The 14,183-nt window shown below is 36.8% G+C and overlaps 1 protein-coding gene across 4 annotated transcripts in view; it reads right to left on the reverse strand.

Moving 5' to 3' along the window:
• LOC122080916 (CHD3-type chromatin-remodeling factor PICKLE) overlaps positions 1-11,879 on the reverse strand; it is a 119,670-nt gene extending 107,791 nt beyond the window's left edge. Inside the window, exons 1-4 of one of the 4 annotated variants that reach the window (XM_042647800.1) lie at positions 11,594-11,879; positions 10,686-10,688; positions 8,883-8,888; positions 253-405 (exon numbers count right to left, since the gene is read on the reverse strand). In XM_042647800.1, coding sequence (XP_042503734.1) covers positions 253-399 — 147 coding nt within the window. In that variant the 5' untranslated portion in view covers positions 400-405; positions 8,883-8,888; positions 10,686-10,688; positions 11,594-11,879. Of the gene's footprint in view, positions 1-252; positions 406-1,032; positions 1,265-4,089; positions 4,111-8,882; positions 8,889-10,685; positions 10,689-11,593 lie in introns of those variants that run through there. The other 3 variants (XM_042647801.1, XM_042647798.1, XM_042647802.1) reach the window with 3 other exon arrangements.
• Between the last annotated feature and the right edge of the window lie 2,304 nt (positions 11,880-14,183).

Genomic DNA, 14,183 nt, shown 5'->3' on the forward strand with positions numbered 1-14,183 from the left:
GGGGGGGGGGGGGATGCTGTCAACACAACTAAGCTCACAGAAACCATTTGACAGATTGTTCAACCATCCAGTTTACTAAGTCTAACCTCTTCCAGGTGTCATGGTTTGACAGCATCACGACTCAATTGTCGAAGCAATGAAAATGGAATCCCACACCAGACCAGATTGATGACCCATCACTATCTGATATACATGGTTCATATATGACCAAAACATACAAAATCTAAAAATTATTTGAGATAAAATACACACCGCATCAGTCCTGATTATCTTTTCAGGCTTTTGCTGGGCAGGCCCTGATTTTCGATGCACAATATCGGCATCATCATCCGAGTCATCTACATTATATAAAGGCTTTCTATCTGACCTTATGCGAAGCCTTTCCACCAAACTACTCATATCCTGCAAATTAGAAGCAGAATTCAGCTTTCTCGCAAGTTGTAACCTTAAGTAGATGGGGACACTGAAGACAAAAAAATAAAAATAAAGAGAGATTCATATAATGGGGATTAAATCTATCAAAAAGAGATTAGATAGTATTATGCAAAGACGCAAAAAAAGTGTGATGTGAAACCAGCGTACAATAGTATCAGCCTCTATTGGAAATGAAAGGCTTTGACATAAGCAACCAGCTTGCAATAAATCAGCTTCAATTACAAAAACAAGATTGATTACAGGAGGTTTACTTATGGCTGATGGACAAAAACAACTATTGCAATTTATCTATCAAAACAAAATAACTACTGAAATTTCCCACACATCAAAGTACAAACACATTCTTTATCAAAGTAACCACTTGAGACATGTCTAAATAAGTACATGTTTAAATTCTACGCATAATACATCGACTTTTCCTATTTTATATATAAACTAAGTAACACATGCATTAAATTGATATATTTTGCCAAATTTTTCACCCAATTTTTACTCGTGAAATGAAAAATAATTGTGCCTGAACTTCTGCCGTATTCAATTTTGTCATGCAAATTGCTATAAAAAAAAAAAAAAAAAAAAAAGGAATTTGAGCAAAACCTATTAAACTTGGAGAAACTAGCCAAAGCTGCTGAAAGCTACCACTTTCATGAATTTGGTTAAAGTTGACCAATTAAGCTTCCTTTTCTTTCCCACTGTCACAGATTCCTAGAGCCCTCCTCCTTTGACAGTTTATGACCAATTAGTTTAAAAAATATATGGATAGATCAACGTCCAGCATTAACATTTCCGTCAGCACCCAACTAACCAATTAGAAATTATGTATGTTTTCCTGTGCAAACATGAGAAGAAAATCAATAGCAAATAGAGAGGTTAGAGTGATTAGGGCAGAAGCACATTGACGTAGATAAGTCACTTAGGCTTATTTTATTGCAAATAAGCCTTGGGTTGTGTTATGTATGTGTTGGGCCTTTGATCCCATGGGTTTTCTTTGAAATGGACCACTTTAATAGGCCTAAAATATCGGTAGAAGATAAGAAAACGGGATTTTATTCATTAGTTTAATTAGTTGCTATTTAATTCAATAAAGACCCATTAGGCCATTAGTTGGATGTAAAGTCCTATATGGACTATTAGTTAGTTAGTCGTACTCCATGTTGGAGTCATAAAGTCAAGTCCTAGTCCTATTTTGAATTCCTAGTTGTAGTAGGAGTGTCTAGTCCTATTGGAAAACTAGCTCCTAGTATTAGTATGATTATAAACTTCCCCTCTATAAATAGAGAGGCATATGTACCATTATTGGACAGATTTGAATGAAAGAAAGTTTGCAACTAAATACTTAGAGCAGCTGAGATAGCTGTGGATGAGAAGCCCAGGCTAAGATGGTCACTTCCTTTATTCTCTTTCACCCTTCTCAACCCCTCATTTGTTTTATTCTTCTTTTATTTTATTTGTTGTAACATTCAAGAGGTATAGTTCAGATTTTGATAAAAGTCTCCAGAAATCATAACCGATCAGCAATCCTAATGGGAATAGGAGAGAGATCGATCTCCTCTCTTTCTCTCTTCTGTACTCTGTTCAGCCAGGTCTTCAATCAAAGTATTCCAGGCCTCATAAGGGTCCCACAATCCTTACCTAGTCACTGTTGGAAGCATTCAGTTGCTATTCTTGAAGGTTCTTCTCAATTTTCTCTCCTAGGTCAGAAAATCAAGAAAGCTTGTAACTTCACAACCAGCTGTCAGAATCCTCTCAACTTTGGGGGTTTTCGTACCCTCCCTAGGGGCTATCTACTCCCAAGAGTGCAACTCAATCGGACTCCTACAGCCCTGGCCGCACCTCTCCCTCCAGCTCTATAACAGGTCTTTCTCTTTCCTATCAGGTTAGGTTTTGGGCTGATTTTGCTCCTATGTCGGTATTGTATCATTGGAGATTTATTTGATGGTATTTTTTTTTGTTTCTTACTCCTATTTGTATTGTTTGGGGTTATAAACTGCGGAGTTAGTTACTTGTAATCTACTCCTGCATTACACATGCTCCAACCTAATTTAGATGTGGAAGATAACATCAAATTCTCTTTAGAAGAAAACCCATTACATCAGAAAAGACCTATACAGCTATACCTCTACTGCCCTACATATAAACAACACAGTTATGATAGGGATCAAGCTCCACAAGATGCCTGCTAGCTCAAAAGGATCCCAGGGCCCCAAGCTATGATCATGCATCTAGGACACCTACTACATGGCACATAAATAAAAGGCCTTACATGTCCCATAGAATGTGAAACATGTAATGTGATAATGGAGATATGCGGCAAAAAAGTTCTTCTGCTAACACGTTACACAACATTTTGTCATCCAAAGACCCCCTCTTTTAAGTGATCCACATAAATATTTCATCTAGACCCACTAGCCAAACCTCCTCAGCTCCTCTACAAAGAAAAATTTTCAAAGAAACTCTATAATAATCGAGTTACAGAAAGATCTCACCAAGAATAAGCGTACCTATTTCCCTTTCTAGCGTCCTCCATATCTATCAAGAAAAAGTTCCTCTTAGATGAGTTATGCTATATATATATATATATATATATCAAGAAAAAGTCCCTCTTATCAAGTTATACGACCAGCATCATGATTATGACTAAAACATATAGTTATAAATAAGCATACATAAAGTTATATGATAACCGATAACACAATAAGTAGAAGCCCAAAGGCATGTACCCAAAGTACCCAAATATCCCTTTAAAAATACATATTATAGTTTAATACTTTACTTTTCTTAATTAACTACGAGATTTAGGCCCCGTTTGATAACCATCCAGCTCCCATTCCGCTGATTCCAGGTACAATTGATTTTTCCTGATTCCATGATTTTTGGGAGTAGGATTGGCATTTGGTAACAGTGTTCCGGTAACGATTCCGGAACAGAAGAATCAGAATCAGCGTTTGATATGCACCTGACAGAATCAATTATGTTTCTGCACCATATAAGCACGAAAATGCCATTGTACAAACTTAAATAACATTCTCCAACTAGAAAATTATAGAACATGGAACGAGTTATGAGTTCTCAAACTGCAAAAATGGAACAAAGCACCACAAATTGTCTGTTCAACCATGATTGGAAGCAAGCACCATAAACCACGAGCAGCAATAAAAATGGCCCCAATTACAGAAAGACGGGAGCCATCACGTCCCCAGTCCCACTGGACAAATCATCAACACCCACCGAAAAGAAGACACCACAAGTTTGTGCACCCTTCATCTAGTATATTATAGACAATTGAACAAAATAAGAAAACAGTAGTAGTTCCTGTAGAACCCTGTTTGCATTCATTCAAACAAATAAATGCAATCAGACCCTTCTACATGATTTAAGAACCAAATCCCCCAAAAGGAAAACATCAAAGGTCACCGCCCACTTCATCAACAATATGCTTCATAGAAAGGAAGATTGGAAAATCACATTGACACAATATTCACTAGAGCGCTATTCACCTTCATTCAAGAATCAAATGGAGGCATTCTCCAATGAATTGTTTAAAGAAACAAACATGACTTCAAATAACGCTTTTTTATAAACAAGAACATAAAGTGGTCGCCTAGTCTACCCTTTTGCACAGTGTTCAAAATAGAAACTCATAATCATACTAACCTAATTAGTTACCAAAAACCAGAGAAGATGGAATAGAAAAAAGAATACATCCCTCTCCGTAACAAACTTGGACGACATAGAAATTGTGATTGAATCTGTGATTTCCGGTTGTTCTCTGACAAATACGAATGTTGTCAGCTCCATTCTCACCTTGTGCAACTTTTATGGATTTTTCAAGCTCTACTATCAGTCGGTACTAGTCAGTTTTTGTTTATCAGGTTAACCAACTCAACTTTACGGCTTCTTTCACCTTCACAACCTCGAAAACTTCAGACCAGGTCCTAACTATTTACAGCCTTCCCTAGATATTTCCAACCCCAGATAAATCATAAATCAATTTTTGGGAAGTCCTTCTTCAATGAGAGGGAAATAGGTGCGGGCAACCTCACCCCTCGCTGAAGGAAGATGTTCCAAGAACTATCGGGATCAATATTAATTTCATAGGGATCTGTTTCAACTTGGGTTTCTATAGAACAGACAGAACATCAAAAAGAAGTTCCGTCTCTCCTGATTTTGGAGGGCATCTGGGGCCTGTCTGGTCTCTGAAAGCATGAAATCAGACCGGATTTGCCAAACAGAACTCCACTCCCGTTTCATTCCTGCAGAATAGGAATCAGATGAATCAAGAATCAGGAGTCTTATCAAACAGGCTCCTTAATGCCTTATTATAGTTTATGTTACTTAATCAACTATGGGAGTTAAAAAAAACATTATAAGATCGTTTTAACTGGAAACGGCCTACAGAACCTAGTAGGAAAAAATTACCATGGTGCCACAAGTTTCATGTATCTCCAATTTAAGAAAGTAATCACTAATAAAAAAAAAAATTATATTAAAATAGTAATTACAACAAAAATTTCAGATATGCAAATTTCATGGAATTCAAAGTTCAAATTCTTTGAAGCATAGTTGTCAAGGCTTCTCATAGGCGTCTAGGCGTCTTCTTGGATCCAACTCTCAAGGCGGCAGCACACCTTGTTTGATGCAAGAAAGGTGACCGCCTTGGGCACTTTCGCCTTGCCTTGTCACCAGCCTTCTGACAGCATGCCTTATATTATATCAGTTTTTTAACACTTCACAAGTTTATGTCAATTTATGGTTTTGCTTTCTTTTTTAACGAATATGCTTATATCATATCTTATACTATGTTTATTATATGATGGTTTTCTCAAATTCGGTCATTTTACATAATCATATCATATTACATTGATAATTTTTTTTTTCTTTTTTTTTTTGGTAGAAGCAAATTGCATTGATATAGCTTCTACGTTGCATCTAAGCATAATTATATAAGACTATCATTGATACATCAGTGGGCGAGCATGTGGCGCAACGGTTAAGTTGCACTATTGCAACATATTGATCACAGGTTTGTAACTTAGAAACAGCCTCTCCTGCAAAACAGGGGGAAAGGCTGCATAAATTTTCCCCTCGCAGCCCCTGCAGTAGTGGAGCACCCCTCCAATGCCTTCGGTTGCCTACTCACCTTGAAAACAATGCTTTGAACAAACTTATTATAAAAATTAAAAAAAAATGATAGAATTTTCTAGGCATACTAACCACGATCTAGTCATAAATATTATAGTGGAACTTCTGGAATTATTTTCTCAATATTTTCTAACTCCCTTGAAATCTCAAACAACATTTTCATATCTCACTATTTGATCAGACTGATACTTGTAGATGTTTAATCCTATACTGCAACATATAGAATGAATTAGGTTTATCAAATACAAACAGAACCTTCCAAATAGCTGGAAATAAAGGTTCTAAGTCAATTCTCAAGTTTGATTCATGAAATTGAACATTAAATCATAAAAGGGTTTCACAAAGAATGGGGGAAAATATGGTATCAGGTGTCACCACTCAATAGAATAAAAACAAAATAAGGCGGATCCAAAATAGCATAATTGTAGGATAATCCAAAATCAGAAAAAATCTAAACAAGAGACTAGAAATCACAGAATCATGGAAAAAATAGACCATAAATAGGAGAAAAATTATGACTCTAGCCTGAGATATCAGAACAAGCCAAAAAACTGGTCGAGTGGTCTAGTCTAGAAACAAAACAGACCTGCAAAACTAGGTGAAATTATGATTACATCTCAAGAAGTCATGGAGAAGCCTTAGTGCTACATGGAAAACTAATAAAAGAACTAGAACAGCAATATCAATCGAAATTCTTAAGAAGCAACAACAGAACTTCAGAGAATATGATATCAGAAACTCGTCAAAGTTGATTCAAACAAATTTCAGATTTTCAGACTAGAAGATTAAAGCAATAAGCAAACAGAATTATGAGTATCATATGCATATTGCATGATAGAAGAGAGGAGAGAGGAAACAAGAGAAGCAGGAAGAAAGAAAAGAAGAATAAGATGAACAGAAGTACAGACTGCAGTAGAGAGATATCACCTGGTTGTAGAAAGACAAGAACTAGAAGAAGAAGAAATTGTATGCACTGAAGCAAACACTTCAAAATCTCAAAATTGTATTACACAAAACATGTCCAATTGGTGGGGGTGGTATAAATATATTCCCAAACAGATGCATCACTCCTAATCACTCTCGCACACTAAATTAAATAGATTCAAAACAGCACTTTACACTTGCTAAAGTATCCTAATCTAACTCGAACGCTTTTAACATAGAAGTTAAGCCACTTTCTACTATGATTCTCCTGTCCAGGCCTCACCCCCACTACCTTATGGGCTTACAATTTAGGCTCATTACAAGATTATCCCAAGAAACAAGTGACTCAGGACCCATAGAATCCATCAATGGCCAAAATAAGGACGTTCTAAGCCCAATTGGGCTGTTTTAACTACATCAAGTATTCCAGTGCACTGCTAAGAATCTTAAATTATTTTGGGATACATAAGGATGTGCTTCAATTGCATGACAAGATATGATGCTTAATGATATCAATATTCAAATCTCATCTTGCATCATATACTCAGGAAACCAAACACATTAGGTACCACATAAAATTGTACCTTAAACCATGCAAGAGTATTTTCAGCATGGAATCAGCACCGCTGTGCTAGTTTATGGTCACCAAATAGTAGACACTAGACAACTCTCAACCAAGCAGCGACGGCTTCCATTGGTTTGCCAATTCAATTTACCCATTGGACAGCATATAGATAAGTTTTTCCGCAACTTGGCAAGTATAACCAGTCTAGTGAGTTACCTCCATCAGAGTTCAATTATTTTCTCAGAAATTTGAATAAGTTTGCCGGAATTTCCCTTTTTTTTAAGGTGGAAAGTATAAAATGAGTACATGAATTCATACATATATCAAAAAAAAAAACACTTCCTTATATCGAAAACTCCTTTATGAAATTTCAAATACCAAAAAATAGTTTCGATGGAAAAGGCTTTCTTGTAATTTCGATGGAAATTTTCTGCAAAGCTAAGACACCTATAATCTGTATATTTCAATATCATTGTCTTTTTTGCTCATTCGAGATATAAAGACAACAACTTCACTTTGAAACTTTTTGGTTTCTAATTTCATTTGAAATTAAATGAAAATATAGTAAGTTTGCATTTAAATATTTCAAGAAAATGACGAGTACACATCCCTATTACAAAAAGGAATTTTGTTCTTACAGATTAAAAATTAAAAACTAATCAAGAACAAAGTGTAAGGCAAAGTAGTCACACCATTTTGACATGTTCAGTAGCAATTTTCTCCATCCATTTGTGTTCAACATCATAGATATCAAATATTAACAAATAACAGATATTTGGGTAAGATATCTTCCTATCACGATAGAATTCTTTATATGGACAGCATATCTGAAGCCTGAAACATCTGATCCCTTATTGTTTCAGTATTCCAAATGCTTTGGCTTCCGTGTGCCTTATATCTAGGGGTGTAAATTTGGCCCCAACGGTCCGAACCAGCCGTGAGCCCGATCAGGGCCTAGGCTAAGATTTCTGACCCTGAGGGTAGGTTAGGGTTGAAAAACACTGACCTTGGGTCAGGGTTGAGCCGGGCCTAGGTTGTTGAGGCCTAGGCCCACCCAGCCTGGCCTATCCCTATTTTAACCTTGATCTATATAATATAATTTAGGGCTGTCATCCCATCCTTTTATCCAAATAATGAAATCTAGGTCATTAATTCTTATGGTCAGGTGTCTTGAACATCTATTATTGTGTTACACTTCATAATTTTAATCGTTTATTGGTGCTTCTTTTTTTTTTTTCTTTTTTTTAATTCATAGGACACGAGTGGCAGAAACAATCAATCAAGGTTAGCCCAACATTGGCAAAAACCAAGGCCAATAAGGGCCGGGTTCAGTTGGCATGAGCCCAACAATGTTGGGTTGGGCCCAGGTTGAGTTTTGGGGACCTAGGGTTGGGCAGGGGTTTTACAAAACCCGGCGTTGTTCCAACCCTACTTATATCCTATTAATTGTGTAATTTCCTCTGAGGTATGCAATGAAGTGATGAATCCTCTTGGTGCTCATGGGTTACACCCAAGGAAATGAAAGACCTCTTATGGTGTTGGAAAATAAGAGGAGCGCATCATCGAGGAAAAAAGATATAGATGTTGTTCATAGTTGTCACGGTGCCAATGTGAACAAAGGCAATCGAGGGGGGCAAAAATTAAGGTGACACCAGCAAAGGCGCCTTGGCGCCACCTAGACGACCAAGGCACCAATCCGGACAAAGCCATTTGGATGACTTGGTGATGCCTAGAAAACAATAATTTTGATTGCAGGAGCTCTTTGCCAGTGCATATCACCAGCTCAAAGCCATAAAACATTTGAAAAGCTACATCATTCCTGCTTATTGGGTAGCAACAAAAAAAATTGACAGAAGTGGTTATTTTGGGCTTCTAATCATACACTGTAAAGAATTTCAAAATTTCGGTACTCACAATAGTTGATATGAGAGCCATTAGGCCATTATACTTGGTGCGATCTCGATTTCTAAAAACCCTATTTGGGTTTACTATGGACCCACCCAATTGTACGATAGCCAAAAGTAGGAAGAAAATGATGATTCTGTAAATAACTTCAAGGTTACAAAGGGAGTGGCAAGACTGTAAATAACCAAAAATTTTAAGGACTGTTTGGTAGTTAAGAAGGACGAGAATGCAAAAGGGATTCAGTTATTTTTAACCACGGGTAGACTTGGAATGGAGTTTGACTAAGAGATAATAAAGGATAAATAAAAAAAGGTCAGTTTCGAAAAAAAACTTTAAAGGGGGTGATATTGTAGGGTTTGTCTTCAACCTCCCACAAAATGATCCAACAGCAGAACCAGATGGTCTCAATGGAGAGAATACTCTCTCCTGGTATCGGATTGAGTCGAAATTTCAGGTCAAGGATAACCTTTCACTATTCTCTTGGTTTCAACTCAAAACCACCCAAACAAGCAGCTGAGAAGTTAATAATCTAAAACTTCAATATGAAGGTGAAAGAACTACAGATAAAGGGATTCAAAGGGAAGATTTGGTGGCTGTGTTTTATGCTAGACAGGTTACAGTAGCTTAGAAACCCAACAACATAGAGGAAGCGAGGACTGAAAGGAGAAAAAACAAGGATAGAAGGAACAATAAACGAGAAGAGAAAAGATAGAAAGAGAGAGCGAATGACAATAGAAGTTCAGAAATCGCAGAGAGGAGAGAAGAGGAGAGAAGAAGAGAGAAGAATATCTTTGTTGGTCAGTCACAATTTCACACACCACAGTCGCACCACCGCGACAACTCAAAATAACTCTTTTCAATCCATTCAAATCTGTTCTCTCCATCGTATTACATCAATATAAAGAAAACTCCCTTACATAATAATAGAAACCCAACTAAAATGGAAACTAAAGAATTTAGGCAACATCTAAAATAAATAAATAAATAAAATATACCAAAATAATTCCTACATAATCTACCCACCAAAATGAAATAATATAAACTTAAAGATTACATCCTCTGTAAATCACCAGCCCCTTTTGACCAAAAAACCAGGTTGGGACAGTTGCATCTAGGCTTAGGTCTCCACCAAAGGGGGTCATTTCGGTCCAGATAGACCAAAGCAACTGCATCAATACTTACATAATGTTGATATGGCCTTGTAAAGTATACAACCGCCTCCTGTCATTTCCATTTTTGGTGATATCTTACAGCTCTTTTTAATAGCAATCAATGCACTTATCTACTATTTTCAACCAATCCAAAAGCTTCAATTCATCTTTCCTCATTGTTGGAAGCCTAATTCCAGATCTTCAGAAGAACAAAGATCCCAGTACAGCCTCAGCCTGCCTTTTTTGTTCATATAGACCAATCTGAATATTAAACAAGTGTTTGATCTAGGGGCATCTACCTATCTAACAGCTCATATTGTACATACCCCCCCCATCCAATGATTCATACCAAACCAATGTCACACAAGAGAAAATTCAATAACAGCGCCAGATCAATTACAGACCACATATAGAAATGGATGAAGAGCATATCCATGAAACCACACCACTTAACCCAATCAAATAGAATTTGAATCATCCAAACCATTGCATGCGTATTAGAAGGGTGTTATACTCTAAAGTAATCAATTAATTGCTTTATTATTTTTTTATTACTAATAAACTTCCTTATTAATCACTCCTAACCATGTTTTCAAGCTGTCTAAGAACCCTTCACTCTCTAAAATGACTTTTAAATTCTTTCTTTCACATATGTATTTTGTTCAACGGTAATTATGATAAATTAGTGCCTTCCAGTAGCGTACCTATTGTTATGAATCGTGAGAGTTTGAACTTTGAACCGACTCTGCTACTGTACTGATTTTCATTTATGTAATTTTTATCTGATATCAGTATAAGGACTTCATATATACAAAAGCGTAAATTCAGGAGGAAGAAAAAAGTGTTCATTTGCATGTAGTGAGCAAACGCAAGGTATTGTAGGTGGTAAGATTTTCATGAACTGTTTAATTGAAATTTATTTCCCATTGAAAAATAAAAATAATACAAGGAAACAACGTGGTGTCTAAGATTTTATTCAATACCAACTTGATTTCTTCCACATTCTGAAATATATTCTCAAATACCATGACTGAATTTAGAAATTACAATGATGAATCATGTAGAGCTCGTCATTTACCAAAGAAATGCATATCTCTGACACTCATAATGTTCGAAAAAAGTTTCAAAAATCTAACATTCCAGTCCCCTCTCCGTTCCCTACCTCCCATGAACTTTCTATTGAACTACTAACAAGAGCGCAAACTCAGATTATGCTCATGGAAAACAATGGGGTTATGCATACTAAATACTCCAGAGAACCCGAAAAAACACCGCTTAAATCATCGTGAAATTCAGTTTTGAGAATCCTCTCTTTTCCATTTTTATTTTCAACATGTTTTTCCATCTTGTTCAGGTACTGATCAACTATGATCTGAGCTCAAAATGATAAGAATTTAGAAGAAATAAAAACCAGAAGAGGGGAGTGGGGGACGGGGACGGGGACGGGGACGGGGACGGAAGAGAAATTCACCTGTTCCTGTTCCTGTTCCTGTTCAATTGCTTCAAATTCAACGTCGAAGCTTCTCCGGATCGAGCGACAAGATGAAAGAAGAGAAGACTCACCTGCTCGTGATCCCACTTCCTCCTGGATTTATCGGGGTTTGATAGGGTTTTGCACGTTTCTTCTCAATGACGGATGTTAGACCTAGGTCTCGCTCAAACCCCATTCGGAGTGGAACCTACATGTTGGACCACATGGTTATGGGATATAATGGTTTTTTTTTTTTTTTTTTTTTTTTTTTTAACCAAACTTTTAAGGTTGAATGCAGACAAAGAATGAAAAATCCCTCCCCATCAGCTAATTCCCTGTTTTTTTATCTATACCTTCTATGACGATTGAGAAAGGAACACTCTCTTTACCAGAAAAAAAAAAAAGAGAAAGGAACACTCTCAGGCAGTGTAGCCCCTACATCACCAATGAAGAAATATACATGAGCATCAGAATAAGGGTGGATAACTTAGGTTTCACAAGGGTGGTCATCATTTTGCCGTCATGTGTCTGGACGCAAGAATCATGCAATCAAGAGCGTTCGTTTACCTATATTTTTATATTCCAATTCATTGGTTTAGAAATTTCTCTCACATGAGAGAAAAAATATTTTTTTCTTCTAACATATAATCAAACAAATCTATTAATTAAACCTTTTCTGATTCTATTGGGTATTTTTTAAGGAAAATGTTTTCTAGCATCTTCTCTCTACCTCTCTCTCTTTATATGAAATGACAATGCTACCCTCTTAATTGCTCCTTTTATCAAATATATATATATATATATATATATATATGTAAGCAAAGTGACTGATCTCACATTAGGCAAATTGAGTCAAAAGTGTTCAAGGCTCCTATACTTGCATTCTTGTGTTCGCGCTTTGAAAGCAGTTTTCTCACGTCTTTTCACTTGAAAAATAAGATCTCGATTCACTTCGATGTTAGGGTCCACTACAGCCTAATATATTCACAAACTAATGGGAAGACCCTTGTCCGTCAACTCCATTACAATTAATGCCTCTTTGAGTGAATCTCAAAGTTTGTGGAACAGTGGAAGCATATTTGGCATGATTTTAGTTTTAGTTTAATCTCTCTCCAATTGGCTTTTTTTTATTTTTTTATTTTTTCTCTCAGGACTCTTGATTACACCATCAAGTGACTAGTCCAAACTTTTGACATGTCACAAACCTCAAGGGCAATCATTATTGAAGTAACCAAGATTAATTCTTAAACATGCAACACAATTCGTACAATAAAATAAGGGTAATTTACAACGCCACCTCCTAAAGAATGCCACTATTATAAGAACACCCATTCTGTTTCACCAAGTTAGACTCAGACCCCCTACCGTCAGTCACTGTTAAGTCAAGAGGTAAAATGATCGTTATACCCTTTTCACTAAAACTCATTTTAACCTAATTTATCTTCACCCCTACCTTCTCTCTCTCTCTCTCTCTCTCTCCTGGTTTCCAAACCACAACGAAGCAGATAGACTTTCTAGGCACCCATGGCTTCCTTTCTCACCAACACTGCACGAGAGCTATCGTGCCGAGATGGTCGAGCAGCGAAGCAGCTCAAGCTCATATCAATGGTTGTCATCTTACTCACCAGCATCATTGACATCTCTTCACCGGTCATGCTTGCTTGTCTCTTCCAAGGAAAACCCATCTACGAGCAACACTTTTAGTAAAACAAGATTTTGGGATTCACTATTCTACTGTGTAGTAATTATTGTTGTGTCTTGTGACTAATCGACCCCACTTCATGTGCATGTCTTCCTTGACGCCCATACTCATCCTTACTTTCTGATTCCTAGTTTAGATGATCTGATCTGAGTTTGTTTTTAGCTTTTTTAAGTTTAATCTGGTTTTGAGATTTGATTTGTGAAGAAGTTGATCGATTGGAGGGGAAATAATTGGGTTTTCTGTTAGATTTTGGTGGAGTTTTTGAAAGTTGGAACTTGTACTTGTTTAAGAATGGAAAAAGGAGAGAGTTAATGGAGTTTGCTTTTTTGGTAACTTATTAGTGAAGGAATTGGATGAAATTTTTAACGGGAATGGACTTCTTTTTTAGGGATTCTGGAGAGGATTCAGTATTTTCACGCATTTTTAAAGGGATGGGGGGAAGTTTGTTAGGAGTAGTTCTTCGTTGTGAAGCTCATTAATGGTGAGTTGTTGATGCTTTCAGAAAAATGGATATTTCTGGATCTTATTTTCCTCTTCGGGTTGGAGTGGGACACGTGAAGTGAAGTGTTAAGTGCTCGAGTGGTTGGCGAGAGCTGGAGGCTTGCAAGTTGAGTGTAGGGTCAAGCTCTTGTCATCGATTCGGCTAATGCTCTAGCTTCGCATCGGCAGTGAAGATCTGTAGAATCTCGAATTTTAATAGTCATGACTGGTTGTGGATTTATATGGAATTCAGATAGTATATTGGAGTATTTCACATTTGAGCTCGATAGTTAAGAGAAACAGAGATTAGTTGAAGTGGGGTTGATTTGAAACTTCCACCACAATTCCCAGTTGCTCACTACAGGACTCTCTCTCTCTCTCTCTCTCTCTCTCTCTCTCTCTCTCTCT

The sequence above is a fragment of the Macadamia integrifolia genome, chromosome 6 (genome assembly GCF_013358625.1).
Source record: "Macadamia integrifolia cultivar HAES 741 chromosome 6, SCU_Mint_v3, whole genome shotgun sequence".
In the NCBI taxonomy this organism is placed as follows: domain Eukaryota; kingdom Viridiplantae; phylum Streptophyta; class Magnoliopsida; order Proteales; family Proteaceae; genus Macadamia; species Macadamia integrifolia.